We start from the raw sequence: 16,697 nt of genomic DNA on the forward strand, positions 1-16,697 counted from the left end.
CAGAACTTATTACATAATCATCATAAAAATACATATTTTTTGAACAGGTCAACTCCATTATATTTCTCAATCACATCCTTGCTCATTTTCTTAGAAACTCACACTCAGTTAATCATTTTTCTTTTAGGCTTCTCACAGATCAGGAGCACTTTAGCCATAACTGTTTACACAGGCAGTAGTTTTTATAATTAACAGAAAAACAGATCACTTGTTTCACTACTCATATTTTAGAGTCCTGTCCAATTATCTTAACTAATCATCCAATTCTTTGTTTTTTAGTTACATGAAGTCATTATTTAAAGCTTTGTATTAGCTATGTTGCACACCAAAACTCATGAACACATTTCTTAACACCAAGATTAAAAAAACTTGAGCTAGCCTTGGAGGAGGTGGAAGGCTGGGGGGGGGGGATGGAAGGAGGGAGGACAGGGGAATCCGTGGCTGATATGTAAAATGACTAGAAAATCTCTTATATAAAATTAAAAAAAAAAACTTGAGCTAGCTTAACTCCTGGGACTCTATTGTTTTCCTTAATCTTTAACCTAAACCACAGTCTATAGGACTCCTCAAGTGAAACTCGTAAGTCCTAAGTTGTGTGACACTTCCCATTTTCTATTGTCTGCAGCCCCTGCTTTATCAGGGACAGGGGCAACTTCTACCTATGTCCTACTTCTACCTATATTAGTTTTCACACTAAACTAACCTCTATCTATATAAACTATATAACTATATAATCCCTTACTATATTGGTTAGAAACCTGTAATCATCAAAATTCTATTTAAACTATTATTGTATAAAACCATCACTTCAGTTAATTACTACATTCCTTCAATAAAGCTTAAGAGGAGATCATGTTCATAATAATCCACAGGTGAAAATGCCCAGTAGGACAGGATATTTCCAGGAGATAATCACACTACATTAAAGACAGTGAGGATCCCCTCAAGCCCATTCACACCATGCCAGATACCAAAGAAAAATGGCAGAAGCAAACATGTAAAGGCACAGAGAGACATTCTGGAGCCAAAGCCCTTGGGGCCTTGCTTATCCGAGATTCACCCATCAGTACTTTGTATTGTGGTGGGCCAAACTCCTGAAGCTCAATTGCCACCTGCTACTCCTCTGACACTGGCCACCAGCAACAACCTTTCTGTCCCCTCTTCTACGGTGTTCCTTGAATCTCAAGTTCAAGAGTTCTATTGTAGATATATTCACTGGGACTGGGATCCACAACTCTACATTTTGACAGTTGTAGGTTTTGTTGTTTTTTTTTTTCAGAATGGTCTCCATCTATTGCAAGGAGAAATTTTCTTCATGGGAGATGAGGACTACACTTATCTATGTGCATAAGGAAAAATATTTAGAGTATAATTAGGAATTATGTGGATTTAGTAAAGTGGTGGTGGTAGGTTCTTCTCTAAAATTCATGACTTCACTAGCCCAGGGTAGTTGGCTGGGTTTCTGGTACTAGGAATGATTTCTTTCTTGTTGACTTGGTCTTAAGTCCAATTAAAGAACTGTTGGTTACCACTAAGGTATTCATGACATTAATTTGCCCTTAGGGTTATTGTGCCATGCTGGTCATGTTTATGGTTCTTAGGCATCACAGCTGGGTGTTCCTCATGGTTGCGTCCCTCTTTTGGAAGCTTGTATGACACCTTCTGGTATCATGAAAGATAGTCCCTGGGTAGAAGACTGAATTGCATGGTGTTTCCAGCAATAGGGACTTATCCTCACCTCTGGGGTCAACCAAGGGCAATAGTAATAGCCTGTAATGTTTTGAGAGTCTCTTAGACAACCCTGACCAACTATTCCAAAGAGGGTTTCTCATGCCTGGTGTTGGGATTTTTTATTAGATTTTTGTTTGTGTTTTGTTTTGCTATACAACTGGCAGAGGATTTGTTGAGTATTTATCCTTTTTGAACTAATAGGATAGGATGATGAGTCTGTAAACTGCTGGCTTCATGCAGCTCAATCTGGTTCAACAAGCAGTACTAGAATTCTTCAGCAAAATGCTGTTTAGATGAGTTGACTTCAACATGCACTTTTCGTCTCAGTTTTTGGCTTTGTGGCCTTAATAACCTGGGTGGAGAAGAAAGATGTAGCTTGAGATGTCATTGATCAATTAACTCTCTTCTACTTCCAGTTACTGTGTTCTCATCATAGCTCCTCCCCCTTCCACATGTGCCCCCTTAATTCCTTCACCCTTGGATGACTCTCTTGAAGTATATTTGCTCTGAACACATACATTCCTACCTAGTCAGGGCACATAAAAAGATTTCTCAGGTCTCTATTTAAAACTTCCAGAGAGACAACAACAGTCCATACAAACACTTTGAAAGTGGGGGCGTGGGGGGAGCAAAGCTGTGTCAATAGGATAAGCATAAGGGCGTGATGACTTACTTAACTTCTCTGGACTGATGTATACATGAATGGTTGGACTGGCTCAGAAATTTGTTCTCAAGGTGTTTATAGTCTGACTTGACTTTTAACTGAGTTTCTCAGAATGATTTGCGCAGCTTCAGGCAAACTGCCTTCACTACACTTAGACTGTGATCAAGAAACTCATTGTGGAGTTCTGAGAGAGAGGAGAGAGGAGAGAGAGAGAGAGAGAGAGAGAGAGAGAGAGAGAGAGAGAGAGAGAGAGAGAGAGAGAGAGAGTCAGAGTCCTTGGGATAACCTTGGGTTTGTAATTGGGCATCTATGATAGGAATTTTCTAAAGACAGGTTCCTTGGTTCTGTGAGATTCAAATGCACTACATATTGGGCTCTTTTCTGTCATACCCTGTTCATTAGCCTTTTCTCAGCTTACTGACAGAAAACACAAAATAACGTCCTCTGTTGAGAACTGATGTTCTTCCATACCTTAAAGAAGCTGTAGGGTCCAGATTTCAACTGTTTTTCCTCTCTATTTTCTGACACCTCAAAGAATGAGAGTCTAAGCTTATCTCCTTCCTCGAATTTTGTTTTGCTTTGATTTCCAAGCACCACCACGTCCATCTCCCCTGTGTTGTCATATACACCATATATTACTCTATCCTTGTGCTGCTGTATTATCTGTGAAAGGAAAACAACAACTAAGCTCTGCTGAGATAACCAAGGAAGAGCAGCATGTAAATTAATTATCAGCCAGGACAGGAGCAACATTCCCAAAGAAATATAGAGTAATTCTAACTTCCAAACTAGAAGGCTTCTACCTAACAGATATTAGCAAACCTCAGTGGAGGAGGTAGGTGAATCTTATTAAAAGCATGTTACTTCTTGTTTCCATAGCTTTTTCCTTTGAAGAGCCAGGATGGCTCACAGAAACAACTAGTAGACAGGGAAGATGGGTCTTCTCCAAGGCCAGTATATAGTAGACAGTTAGGGGAAGAAAGGAAGACCTTGTGGTTAGGAGGGTCACTTAATGAAACAAGTCCAGAGACACACAAACTAACAATAAAAGACCTAGTGAAGAAATCTAAAATTTATAAAGCCAAGTACAAGAAATCACTCACAATTAAGTACAGATTAGAAGGGGATAAGATGCTGGTCAGATATGTAAAATATGGACAGCATTTAAGAGTTAGTTTTAATGGACTAAGTGAATAGACATTAATGGGTAGTTGACCAAATAGAAGGTTTAAAACTGAGGGGTTAAAAATTGGTATTTTTATGTTTAATTTTCCAAGGAAGACAATTTCCTCCTGCTACTTTTTCAGACAGGACTAGAAAGGTCATCTGGCTGCTAGATACAGAAATCAACAAGTTCCCTGTGGTCCTTCAGGATCTGTCTTAGGCTAGAAAATTGGTCACACAAGGTTAGTTTTCCATGATTCCTGTGTGGTAGTTTGAATGAAAAAGGCCACCACAGGCTCATAGGGAGTGGCATTATTTGAAAGGATTAGGACATGTGGCCTTGTTGGAGTAGGTGTGGCCTTGCTGCAGGAAATGTGTCACTGGGGGTGGGTTTTGAGGTTTCAGAAACTCAAGCCAGGTCCAGTGGCTCACTCTCTCTTTCTGCTGCCTGTGGATACAGATGTACAACTCTTGGCTACTCCTCCTGCACCATGTCTGCCTGCATGTCACCATACTTCCTGCCATGAGAATAATGGACTAAACCTCTGAACTTGTAAGCCAGCCCAAGTTAAATGTTTTCCTTTATAAGAGCTGCTGAAGTCATGTCTCTTCACAGAAATGGAAACCCAGACAAAGACAGCCAGCATCTAGCAAGGATTCCCTGCTAACTCTTCCATTCTCTTCATTTGATACTAGGTCTTCCAAACCCTGCTCATCAATCCTCTAGCTCATCCATGAGCACACATCTGCAGAGTGCTCAAAGCAAAAGTGACTGAACAATGTGGATGGTAATAAGTATTCAAAAGCAACATAGAAAAGGAGATAGCTGTCTCTGTGTTTCAGAGGTTACAAGGATAAAAACATAAACAAAAGTGGCTTCAAAATAAACCCTTTGCTGGGTGTGGTGGCATGCATGTGGATCCTAACACTCAGGAGGCAGAGGCAGGGGAATCTCCATGAGTGTCAGACCAGCTAAAGTTACATGGTAAGACCCTGTTTCAAAAGAAAAACAAACAAAAATACACACGAAATAAAACTTTTGTGAGCTTTGTTGCTGTGGGATGTTCTGTATGGCAAATGTGTTGCTAATTAGTCAATAAATAAAACACTGATTGGCCATTGGCTAGGCAGGAAGTGTAGGCGGGACAAGGAGGAGAATAAAGCTGGGAAGTGGAAGGCTGAGTCAGAGAGACACTGCCAGCCGCCATGATGACAAACAGCATGTGAAGATGCCGGTAAACCACGAGCCATGTGGCAAGGTATAGATTAATGGAAATGGATTAATTTAAGCTGTAAGAACAGTTAGCAAGAAGCCTGCCACAGGCATACAGTTTGTAACCAATATAAGTCTCTGTGTTTACTTGGTCGGGTCTGAGTGGCTGTGGGACTGGCGGGTGATAGAGATTTGTCCTGACTGTTGGCCAGGCAGGAAAACTCTAGCTACACTTTGTACACAAGTTTTGGCAATTTACCATCTTATAAATTCTGAACTTTTTAAAATTGTTTTTTGGTTGTTAAAATTGTTTAAAATCAATTATTTAATTGATTTTAACTGTTTCGCATTTTATATATAGAAAAAACATTGAAACATAATTTCTAGAGTTCTATTAAAGCTTAGAATAGCTGTTATATTCTTTTTACTAATCAATATAAAATTGCATACAGGAACTTACCTTCTGGACTTTAAACATCCCATTCACAATTGTTCCACAAGGCTGAGTTTTCAGCTTACTAATCTTGGGAGTTCTCCCAGCTTTGTCTCTAATGTTATTTGGGACACAGACTTTGTGGTCAGAATCAACTTCAACCACAGTTGAGGAGCTGGTCACCTCCAAGAAGTTACTGTGCCAAAGATAGTTCGATATTTTAATTGTTACGTTTGGGATAAACTTATCTTTAAACTGTGCATTTAAAACTTTTACAAAAAAATATGTTGTCTCTGTGGCTACTGTCGCATGGAATATCTCTTGCTTTCCTTCCTGAGTCTCACACTCGAAAGGATCTATAGCTTTCAGCACCAAGACTGCCAGTGGATCTTTCTGTACACCTTCTCTGATGGCTTCCTGTTCTGCCACGATCTGCTTCTTCTGAGGCTGTGACAACAGAGAAGAGATGGTAGCTATGAGTCAACACTGTAATTGAGGTAGCCTTCATTTACATAAACCCCAGGAAGCCAAAAGAGGCTGAATTGAAGGGAAGATGGAGAAGTTAGGAAAAGATTAGAGACTTGGAATTATCTAGATTAAAAGAACACAAAAGGAATACTTCATGGTCTATATTCAGGTGGATCTGTGGAACTGACTCTGGAGACAGAATTCCTGAATCAGAATCCTTCTTTGCCATGTAATTTATGAAATGAGTGTGTCAGAAACCTGAATCATTGCTAGGGCCTTAATCTGATCCTGTCTTCTTGTGATTCTATTACAGAGTATTCCTCCCTCCAACACTGTTCTGAGTATTTATGTGACTCTTGTATAAGGATGAAGAAGTTCAGTGATGTGCACAGAACACCCCACATCCCCAGGAATATCCATGTGCATCATAAATTACAGCTCATTAAATGTGAATAAAGGAAAAGATCTTGGGATAAGAGCCCACAGATGAATTAAAAGGAGAATGAAAATGAGAATCAACTCTACCTTTGTGAGTTTACTCTTAGAAGCAATGAATTACATAATAAGGCTTACATAAAAGTTACATCTTATTATTTGTAGTTATAAATCATTAAAATCATTTAAATACCAAAAAAGGATTTTGTCAAATAAAATCTTGTAACACAACATATAACATATTAAATATGTTTTATGAGAATAATATAATAAACTATTTTAATTGATTTAAAAAAGGATAAAGTACAGTGCATTCTTTATTTTATAAATGCACAAATAACCACAAATACACTACAGGAATATTGTGAACAATAAATGGGTTTTTCTCTCCATAACCAGATTATGGCAATTTTATTCTCATCTTGTTTTTTGTTCTTGCAAATTACGAAATTAAGAGGGATAGGAGACAGTGTGTATGTGCAAGTGCATGTGTGGGCCTTTGTGTCTGTTCCTGTATGTGTATGTTTTAGAAGCAATACTATTTTCTTAAAAGTAATTAATGATCTACAAGCAAAGGGAGACACTGAGAAAAAGCAGCCCAGAAGAATAGGTTTTGAACTGGATCTCTGGAAGACCTTGGGATGAAGCCCACAAGTACATCTGATAAACAGCATCTCACACTAAATTTGGTCCAAAGCAGGCAAATGCCAAGTTTACTGGGGATTATTACAGAAATTTTTGTCTTCAGACCCAGACATTTTATTTAAATCTGCCAGACTATACAAGATGTATTTTCATGACTGTTGGCTAAAACGCAACTTAAACCTGAGTATTGTTTTCTTGACAATTCTAGAAACTTCTCAGCCAAGCACAGAGGAAGTGGGTGGGTGCTCTAAACAAAATGGTGTACACACCCTAAAGTCATTCTTCTATAAAATGACATGACACTTTCTTCATGAGAAATGAAATTGCATGTTCTTGGTGAACTTTGTGGTGGATCCCTGCATGCTGCTCTGTCAGGACTAAGAGATAAGGACTCTCTTCAAGGTTTATTCCCTTTACTGCAAAAAGTCACTTCCCCACAAAAAGAGCAGGCACAGAGTGAGCAAAGGGATTGTCGTTTCCATCCACATGTGACAACCCTGAAGGGCATCCTTAGCCCGTAATTCTACCATTGGACAGGCTGAACTCTTTGCTGCCATCCCACTGAACTTGAAATTCTCCCCATTCCCTCACTTCCTAAACCTCCTCACACGAACTAATGCTGAGAGCACCATAAAATATACTCACTGAAAACGGTCCCTGTCCGAGTTTTCTTCCAACAGAGGCTAAGATGGCAACACGGTAGTATATCCAGAGCATGGCAGAAATTAGAAGCTTTCGGGTATGCAAACTGATGAATTTGAGCGACTATTCTTTTTGTAATGCAGACATATCTCCCCTAGCCTAGCCTTGCTTTCCTGCTTTGTAGGCTCTGAGACAAAGAGCAGAAGGCTTCATGCGATGGATGACAGGGATAGTCGTGGGAGGGTGCCCACATGAGGACTAAGGACCCGCCCTAGCCTACCTTGGCTTGAGGACAGACTTCTGCAGCAGAGTGTTTCTTGATGGCTTTGTCTCTGCTAGCAGCAGAGGCACCAGAACAATTTTCAGCTTGACTTTTTTTTTCTACTTGCTGTGAGCCTTTCTTCTTGGATCGAATATCAGCTGAAGAAAAAGAAAGAAGAAAGAGGTAGAGGAGGAGAAGAAACCAGAAAAAGGTGTGTTAACCTAAAATGCATGAACAAGCATGGCTGGTACGTTAGAATATCATTATCTCTCAAGAAGAAAACTTAGAAAGGAGACAGCAGCAGGGTGATGGATTAGGAGTTTCCCATCTTCAGCCCCTCATAAGAATACAACTCACGACTATCCACAGACAAGGCACATTAGGGAACATCTCAGAATGCAACCACAGGACTGATAAAAGTTCCTCTAGAGGTTGAGAGAACTGTTTTCACTTTTAACAATGTTATCTCCCTCACAAGATGGCACAGTACTATGCAGAGAATCCCATGGCCCCACACCTCCTGTGGTGAAGATGGAGGGCAGGGGGTAGGCTTGTGGCTTTCTCAGCATTATGGGATCATTGTAGAAGGCTCATTTTCACCTCATCCCATGAGGAACACTGGGGACATTGGCAAGACTGGAATTATAAGAGTCAATTAGAAATAAGCAAAATGAAGTGGGTCTCACCGTGACCAGTACATGCTCTGCCTCATGGAGTTGCCCAGTCAAAGAGAATATCCTATAGTACTTTTAAGAGGCATGCACAGCAGATCTGTTATTTTTGAATCACAGCCAACTTCCCATTCAGCTTTATCACTCTGTGTAAGGCTTCTCCAGACTTCCTAGGTGAGCGGATACACATATGCACATGTGTGGAGTGCATCATCCAAATCTGCCCAGGGTACTGATGACTCTAGCCAACCCCAGAGCGATGCATCAGGCTTTCTGAAGATTATAGGCAATCTCATGCACACAAATAACCTTGAAAGGAAACATCTGATCCTGCTGGCCACAGCCTATTGTGAAACTCACCCCACCCAGCCCAGAGTTTCAAAAAAGGCCTCTTGTTAAAGGCAAGTTTGTGCCCCAGTATTTTTTCAGAGTGGAGCATCTGGTCTTCCCAACCCTAGTGGCCAAGAAGTGATGTGACTGGGAGGAATTTGGGGTTCAGCCTTAGGTTCAGTGTGGACCCAAACTGGTAGGAAAGCCTGAGATTATACATAGCTGCCTAGCATAGTCTCTGGCCTTGCCCATTCCAAGTGGCCTAACAGCACCACCCACAGCCTTTCCCAGCCTCAGAATCCAATTTACAGCCATCCACAAATAGAGATTCTAAGTATCAATGCCACTCATTTAGGATCTATATCCTGTAAACTTACTTAATTAACGACAATCACAGATGCTAGGCAGCAGCTCTACATGACTGCAAAGTCCCGTTAGTGATCTAACTGGACCATGCAATGTAGCTGGTATCCTTATTTGACCACAGGACCCAGGCAATAGCCGGGACCAGAGAACCTGATAATAAGGTGTCGCCCTGTAGCTGATACCAGCTGCCATATGCAAAAGTATAGCTGGGTGAAAGAATAAGGAGGATGAAGAGGAGGGGGAGGAAATGAAGAAGTAGAAGAGTAAAGACAAAAAAAAATATATGTTACTGCTTTCTCTTCCTCAAATGTGCAAACATCAATCACAAAAAGAAAGGACCCAAAGTACAGGCCATCCAGAACCTCAAATGTTAGGACAACAGAGTTCATCTGAACCAGTGCAGAAACCATGTAAGCCAGGTGAAAGTGTGGTGATGGATTTAAGGCAATGGAGAAAAATAAATAACTGCTAAGGCAGAATATTTTCCCTAGGAAACTGTCCTTCCACAAGAGGGAGACGTGGACTAACAAGATGACTCCGGAGGTAAGGGCACTGGCCACCAAACTCGACAATCTGAGTTCAGCCCCAGCTCTCCCTTGCTGGTAGGAGAGAACTAAGTCCTGCAAGCTGTCTTCTCACCATCATATGCTTACTCTGACACACAGATGCTCCCCACCCCCCAAATTAAATAGATAAATGATGAAAGGGGTTTTGAAGAGGAAGAGGTGAAAACCAAACGGCTAGAGCTCAGCTTCACCTTTCAGAACTTGCCAGAGGAGTTGTCTTTAAGATTAAAAGTGGAGCTAAGTGATTGATAAATAAGTAAATACAAATATATGGAATTCAATGACATAAGTCATAGGTAGTCATGCTTAGAATACTATAATGGCAAAGTGTAAGGAAAACTTACCTCTATAAGGTTTTAAAGAAAATGTATTTTTAAAAACTATACCTACAATTATTTATTGTAGTAAATGTTACAAAAAAATGCACACTGGATTTAACTCTAATTTCCTAAGCCTAAAGGAGTTGCAGATAACCATTAAGAATTCAAGTATTATTAGTGAATGGATAAGTGGCTAAGTGGATTGTTAAGTAAATGATATAACCTGCATGATATAGCCTGGGTACCCAGATCAGGTTTTTATTTTATTCTGAAAAGGCAATCTCTTGTCCTGATTTTGATGTGACCATCTATCAAGATGGTCAGTGTGCAATTACTTAAGGAACTCATGGGCAAAGCAGGTCATAAGAAATTATTAGATGTGGTTTCTCACAGAATCTGAACCATTCAGGGATGTTCATTGATTTGATTTTGTTGGAAATCAAATGATTTAATGAATATAGCTAGCAGTACAGTGAGCTCTCCAGTCATATAACAAGTATGTACTCTGTCACTATATTTCAGACAACAGAAAGTAGTTGAGTCTTGATCAGGGATATTACTGAGACCTTTGCTCTTGTAGGCACTGTTTAAGTTGGAAGCTCTGCTCCAACCTTATTCTCCCCCATTCCAAACCCCGCCCCCTCTCAGAAAGCCCACCAAGTGGTGGCTTCTCCCCCAGAGCTACTAAAGACACCGCCTGTAGAGTAATTAATCTCTGGTCCATAGACTTGCCACGTGACCTCTCCTCTTCCTTACCCCAAGATCAAGAGGGAATACTTTGCTCAGATTAAGCCTGGTCTTATTAATTTTGCTCGATTTGGCTTATTGCATCAGCCAAGAAACCCATTACCAGGGGTTCATAATACTTATCAGGCATGTCTAACCCATAGTCTGTGGGTCAGGTGAACTCAGGAAAGCTCTGAATGCAGCCCAACACAAACTTACTTAAAACCATAAACTTACTTAAAACATTGCTCAATTTTTTTTGTCACATTTTCACTCCATTTTGTTATAAATGATGTTAACATGAGACTAGTGTCAAAATGGCTAGAAATGCTTGCAAGAAGTTAAACAGATCTTCCAATGGTTACTTCTATGAAATAGTTTTTGGTTTGTTTGTTTGTTTTTTGAGAAACATGCACATGAAAACATCCAGTCTATAGGAGAGTCCCAGGGTCCCAAGGGAATAACCATGTCATTCTATCCCACCACATCAACCACACTGATCTTGTTTTAAATGTCATCCATAGTTTTATTTGGGAGACATCTGGCAGGGTGTCATCTCCCTACTAGATAGTTCTCGTTTTCTTTAATAATTTGATATGCACTTTTTAATCTATCTAACTTATCATTATATTCAAAGAAATTGGTTGCTGTATTATACTTATGTGTCCTTGTATTTTTTTCATTTGTTTTCCTGTTCAAGCCTTACCTAATAGCCTGGACCCTGTTGTAATGCTTCAATGACATTCTTTAGTTTATTCAGATATCTCCATTTATTCTTCATGACACAAGGTCATGACTAGACACAATGGACATTTACCAGAATAAATGCTAGGTGAGACTTCTAGGAAAGAACCCAGAAATCATCGCTGTTGTAACAGCCAGAGGCATCATTGACACAGCAGTGCTGTGCTTCAAGCAGGCTTGAAGATGCCTGCAGATTCAGCTTTTAAGCTTTATCAGAACAAAACTGACTTCTAGGTCAGCAAGTGGAGATGCCAGTCACTCCTGGGTTTTCAACCAGGTCCCAAAGTGATCAATCATTTTGAGCTAACCAAACTGATAGAATGCCACCATCATTAAAACAGTAAAATGAAAAAAAATGGAGTAAGATTGTTTTATATCATCCTAGCCAGAAAAAAAAAAATCAGGAATAAGAATTGATGGGGGAGAGTAAAAGATGTATTATCAAACTCATTCAGTTGGCTTGTCAGTAAAGTAGCTACTTGGAGCAATTATGTGTTCTTACTGCCATCCTGTGGTCATATGGAAGAACTACATAGTGCTTCTGATTTCAGTCACCCTTTGAAAATAGTGCTTGGCATGATCAGGCCTTGCTCTAAGTTCCTCAAAATCACATAACAACTTATATCGGAATGGAATTTTATCCTTACTTCATCACGTAAACTGGATATCAATAACACTTGAGAAGCCAGGTCACTTGTGTGGCAACACACAAGTCGCCTCTGCAAGGTGTTAAAATTTTGCAGCTTCTGTATTACTTAGTGTCCCCAAATTACTGCTTTTGGAATCTCTCATTTTAGGGATTCTCTTGATGAGGCATTCTTTTATTGGCTCTTATCAGTCATTCAAACACAAAGGATTCACCGATTGTTCTTAGGGAGCAATCAGGAACTTAGCAAAATGCATATAACTGGTGGAGATTGAATAGTGGTTTATTGAATAAAAACATATCCTTTGTGTCCTGGGAATTCATAGTGTCATCTATTCTGGAGCTATAGAAAAGAGTAGAAACTCCATGGACTACAAGCACACAGGCTTTCTAAAGAAAGACTGACTGGGACCATGGCAGGCTGGCTCAGCATAGAAGGGAATAGTCTGTGGCAAAATTAGATGATTCTCTGGTTTGTCTGTTCAAGGCTGTGCTTTCCTGATGTTATTGTCAGACTTTGGCAAAGTGTGAAAGCCTTACGTACTGTGTAATGGGACCTTGAACATTAACACTGCCATCCTGTGTGTACAGTTTCTGCAAGTAGATTGGAAACAGTGGGTAGCAGCCCCGACTGCTGACATCAGAAGATGGCTGAGGAATTTGTAACACACTTCTTAGTGACTCTCGGGCAGGGGTGAAGGGACTGGTGATTAAATAAATTAGTTCCCTACAGCAATCATGACAGATTTATTGCTCTCATGCCATTAAAGGAGGGGCCCTTCCACATACCTGTTTTCTTTGCCTCCTGAAGACAATTTGCAGCATTCCTATAATTCAACTCCAGGAAAAGACTAATAGTCTTTTTCAGCGCAGACGATGGGTTTGTTGTACTCTGAATCAGCTGGTCAGCTAACTCTGTCCTGTTTGTAGCTTCCTCCAGCTTGCTCCTCGGGATGCCGAACTTGTCTGTGACAAGGAACTTGAACCGCTTCAGCTCCTCCTCCGTGATTTGGTCCAGGCCGTTCAACAACAGTATTTTCCTATATTCGCTCTCCATCTTACAGCCTAGAGATCAGCCTGCAACAAAACCTCAGCCGTAAGATTACAGCACTCTAAGCAAGTCTACATTCAGGATATATAGGGTGAGTGGTCCAAGAAAATATCCAAGATGGTCACTGTGCAGCAAGAGAGAACTGGGTGAAATATGAAAAAACAAATCCCTAAGCAAGATGGTCACCAGTGCTGGAAAAGAACGCCTTCAAAGGACATGTGATTCCTCAGGAATTCTTAGAAGATGGTTTTGTGTTTCTGTCCCCTCTAAGACATATTTGTTGAGGCATATGACATGTGATACAGTGTGTATACTTCAGGCAGACAATTTCAAACTTTGACATACATAAACATGAAATACTATTTATCAGTTTTTTCACTAGTGGACCACATATTGATATTCTATCTTTACAAAATTCAAGATCAAAATTTTTTCTCCTGTGCTCTTCTCTAGAGATTTTAAATGTCATCTATTAACTTCTGTATCTATGACCTATTTTGAATTCTTTTGTATATGCCATGAAATGCTGCAAAGATCCTTTTGTCCATATGGCATGAATTTTCCCATAATCATATCAAAAAAGACCATGTCTTCTTCATTTGCTTCCTGCCAAAAATCACTGTCCTATATATGAGTTGTTCTATTTAAGGATTCTTTCCCCTTTTCATTAGTTTATCTTTCTATTCATTTAGGATGCATGTGATATTTTGAATGGGAACATTCAACAAAATGAAGATGTCAGCCTTGTCAATTCACATCCAAACTACATGTAAAACCTCAAAGAGAACTTCTAAGGATGAATCTAAAATCCTCAGTGAAAAAGTAAGGACAACAATAAACAAAGTAAGTTAAAATAGTCACCAAGAAGCGTGATGCTTGTTACATACACTTTTATAAAGATGTAATAATTAAGAAAATCAGATCATAAGTAGAGACAAATCAGCATTAAAATTATAATCACTTATACAAAGAGACATGGTGTGCAAACAGTGTGTACTGTTGTGGGACATCTGTACACTGTGTGAAGATGTGTTGCTGTGATTGGTGCAATAAAAAGCTAAATGGTTAATGGCTAGACAGAAGAGGCTAGATGAGATTTCTGGGGAAAGATAGGAAGAGAAGGAGGAATCTAGGCATGAAGAACTCACCAACAGACTTGGAGCAAGTCTGACATGCTGTACTGAGAAAAGGTAAAAGCCATGTGGCAGAATATAGATTAATAAATGAAGGTTAATTAAGTTATAAGAGTTAGTTGGGAACAAACCTAAGCTAAAGGCCAAATTTTCATAATGAATAAGAAGTCTCCATGTTGTTAATTGGGGGCTGGAGATCCAAAGAGAGTCCAACAGGAAAGCTTGATGTACCATGTCCACAAAGAGTCCTGGCATGGAACCAATGTGCATACATCTCAAATAAAGAATGTCCAGCAATAAGAAGTGTTCAGAAAAAAATATGTGGGGAATGATAATATTTGACATTTATCTCACATCACAGAGAAAAGACACACTCACCTGGATTAAATACCTAAATAGGAATAGTAATACAATTGAGAAAAACTGCTTTTTTTCTTCACTTTACATTGAAGAAAACTTTAATAAACAATGTATATAAAGGACAAGTTAGAGGAAAAACTGAATTAAATTTCATTGAATGCATATTCTAAACACTTTTTATTCTTCTCATATCTTACATCCTGACTGTATCTTCCTCTCCTTTCCCTCCCCCAAGTCTCTTCCTGCTAAATTTCCTCATAAGAAATACAAACAAGCAAACATTAAAAAAAGCCCCAAACTGAGAAGATACTAACTTGAGTGTCCATAATTAATCAGTCTTGTTTTCAGAAAATATGAAAAACCGCTTATCTGTAAGAAAATTATCCACAGCCTAGGTGAAAAGCGGTCAAAAGTTAAGAATGAGCAATATGCTTCAACAGTTGATGAAGATGTATTAGAATATGTTTGACATTACTAATAATTAGTTACTGGAGAGAGAACCAGGTAGAAGAATTATGACCAAAGAGGGTGTCATGAGAGGAAAGCTACTGGTCAAAGACCTTGAGGGTCCCCACCAATGTAGCCGATGTCACCGAGCTCTGAAGAGTACAGTTAACGTGGCCTTACTTTTGTTCCTGGTGAAGGTTGGGTAGTTAGGAAGGGATAGAGTGGTTCTGCTTACATGGGTGGTCCTCATACTTGAAGTCCGAAACTACCATCAGCATCCTTTCCAACATAAGAAACGCACCCAAAAGAGCCACGGTGCTGACTCTGCAGCACAGTGTACCAGCGCTTTGGCTAACAGGGAGGAAGGAAATCTCCTTTGGCTTAGTATGTGGAGTATACTAATCACATCAGCATGCTTCCTGCTGGTCTGTGTGAAACTTTCATCTCCCTATACTCCTCTTCGATTAAAAAACATAATCACATTTAATCACATTTTATATGAGAAATTCAGACACCGATCTCTCTGAAGGTTGTTTATCCTATTTGCATACAATTTGCACTTTACTACGTAATACGTCTACTTGAAAAGTTTTAGAGGATTTGTTGGAACCAAGATGAAACTCAGTAGTAGAGCCCTTGATCACTCTGCAGGAGGCTCTAGGTTCAACCACAAGCACCCCCCAAAAAACAAGCAATCAGGTGGTGTTCGAGGGTGGATCGTATGCAAAGGAAATGCATTCAAGTCTGATCGGCAGCCTCATGGCCGGCAGCCTCGTGGCCCGCACTAGTTACAGCTGTAAATTGACAGCACTAGGCACAATTCGTAATCAAAGTGCTTGCACAGAGAGCCTAGAAGATGGGAAGAAAAAAAATAAAGATATAAGCAGGACAGACATATCTCTAAATTTAGAGGATTCTTGCTAACACACCAAAGTGACCAGTATGGCATACTTGGAAAATATCAGCTCCACAGCAATCGTAGGTTAAATTTGGTATTCAAGGTAAAATGACTTACCTGATGCCACACAGCTTGCAAAAGATGAGTAGATGGCCCAAGCTCAAGTCTTCTAAATCCAAGACCTCTGCTCTTTCTTTTGTTAACTGCCTTCGTATTATTTGGAGAATGTGCAATGACACCTTTAAATTTAAAAAAATGTATATATGTATGTGTGTGTGTATATATGTATATATTATGAATATTATATGTATATATGCATATTATAATACATATATTATGTATATATATATATATACTCTCTGGAAATTTTAATAATAATATAATAATTGCCATGTTTTTCCCTGGCCGAAACCATTTATCTCTCTTCACAAGGTATCTGCATAGCTGAAACCCACCCTCCGTAGATTTCTCCTCAACCTTCCCTGGGTGTATTTCGTGAAACAGCAACTGGCCCTGCTCTTCTCTGTTACCACATTCTGTTTCCTTTCCTTCTCTACTTGTTTACTTAGCAATTCAGTATTTTTTGTTTGTGTGTTTTAGTTCATATTCTGTGCTGGAATGAAAGTGGCTTGTAGGCAAGGACTCTGCTCTGTTGTTCATTTCTGCAGTCCCAGCTCCTAAAATAGCATCGGGGATACAAGTAGTCACTAAACACTTGTTGAGTGAGTAGGCTAGGCTTCTCTAACTAAAACCACAGCTCTAAGCATCTCCATGTTCTGGGC

At 39.6% G+C, this 16,697-nt stretch overlaps 1 protein-coding gene across 1 annotated transcript; it reads right to left on the reverse strand.

Annotated features, from left to right (window-relative positions):
* Positions 1–2,809: 2,809 nt before the first annotated feature.
* Positions 2,810–13,145, reverse strand: LOC131925703 (interferon-inducible protein AIM2-like). Its single transcript, XM_059281056.1, has 4 exons — positions 12,816–13,145; positions 7,676–7,815; positions 5,233–5,652; positions 2,810–3,058 (listed from the first exon to the last, which is right to left on the reverse strand). The coding sequence occupies exons 1-4, from the start codon at positions 13,081–13,083 to the stop codon at positions 2,810–2,812; spliced, it is 1,077 nt and encodes a 358-aa protein (XP_059137039.1). The 5' UTR covers positions 13,084–13,145.
* Between the last annotated feature and the right edge of the window lie 3,552 nt (positions 13,146–16,697).

Source organism: Peromyscus eremicus, chromosome 15, assembly GCF_949786415.1.
Source record: "Peromyscus eremicus chromosome 15, PerEre_H2_v1, whole genome shotgun sequence".
NCBI classification, from domain to species: domain Eukaryota; kingdom Metazoa; phylum Chordata; class Mammalia; order Rodentia; family Cricetidae; genus Peromyscus; species Peromyscus eremicus.

What these genes read in the sequence shown, in the direction of transcription:
- LOC131925703 (XM_059281056.1), bottom strand. Translation starts at nt 13,083, where the DNA reads ATGGAGAGCGAATATAGGAAAATACTGTTGTTGAACGGCCTGGACCAA. An exon ending in TCAGGAGGCAAAGAAAACAG is followed by an intron (nt 7,816 to 12,815) that starts GTATGTGGAAGG and finishes CTTTTTCTTCAG; the next exon opens with CTGATATTCGATCCAAGAAG. An exon ending in AAGTCTGTCCTCAAGCCAAG is followed by an intron (nt 5,653 to 7,675) that starts GTAGGCTAGGGC and finishes CTGTTGTCACAG; the next exon opens with CCTCAGAAGAAGCAGATCGT.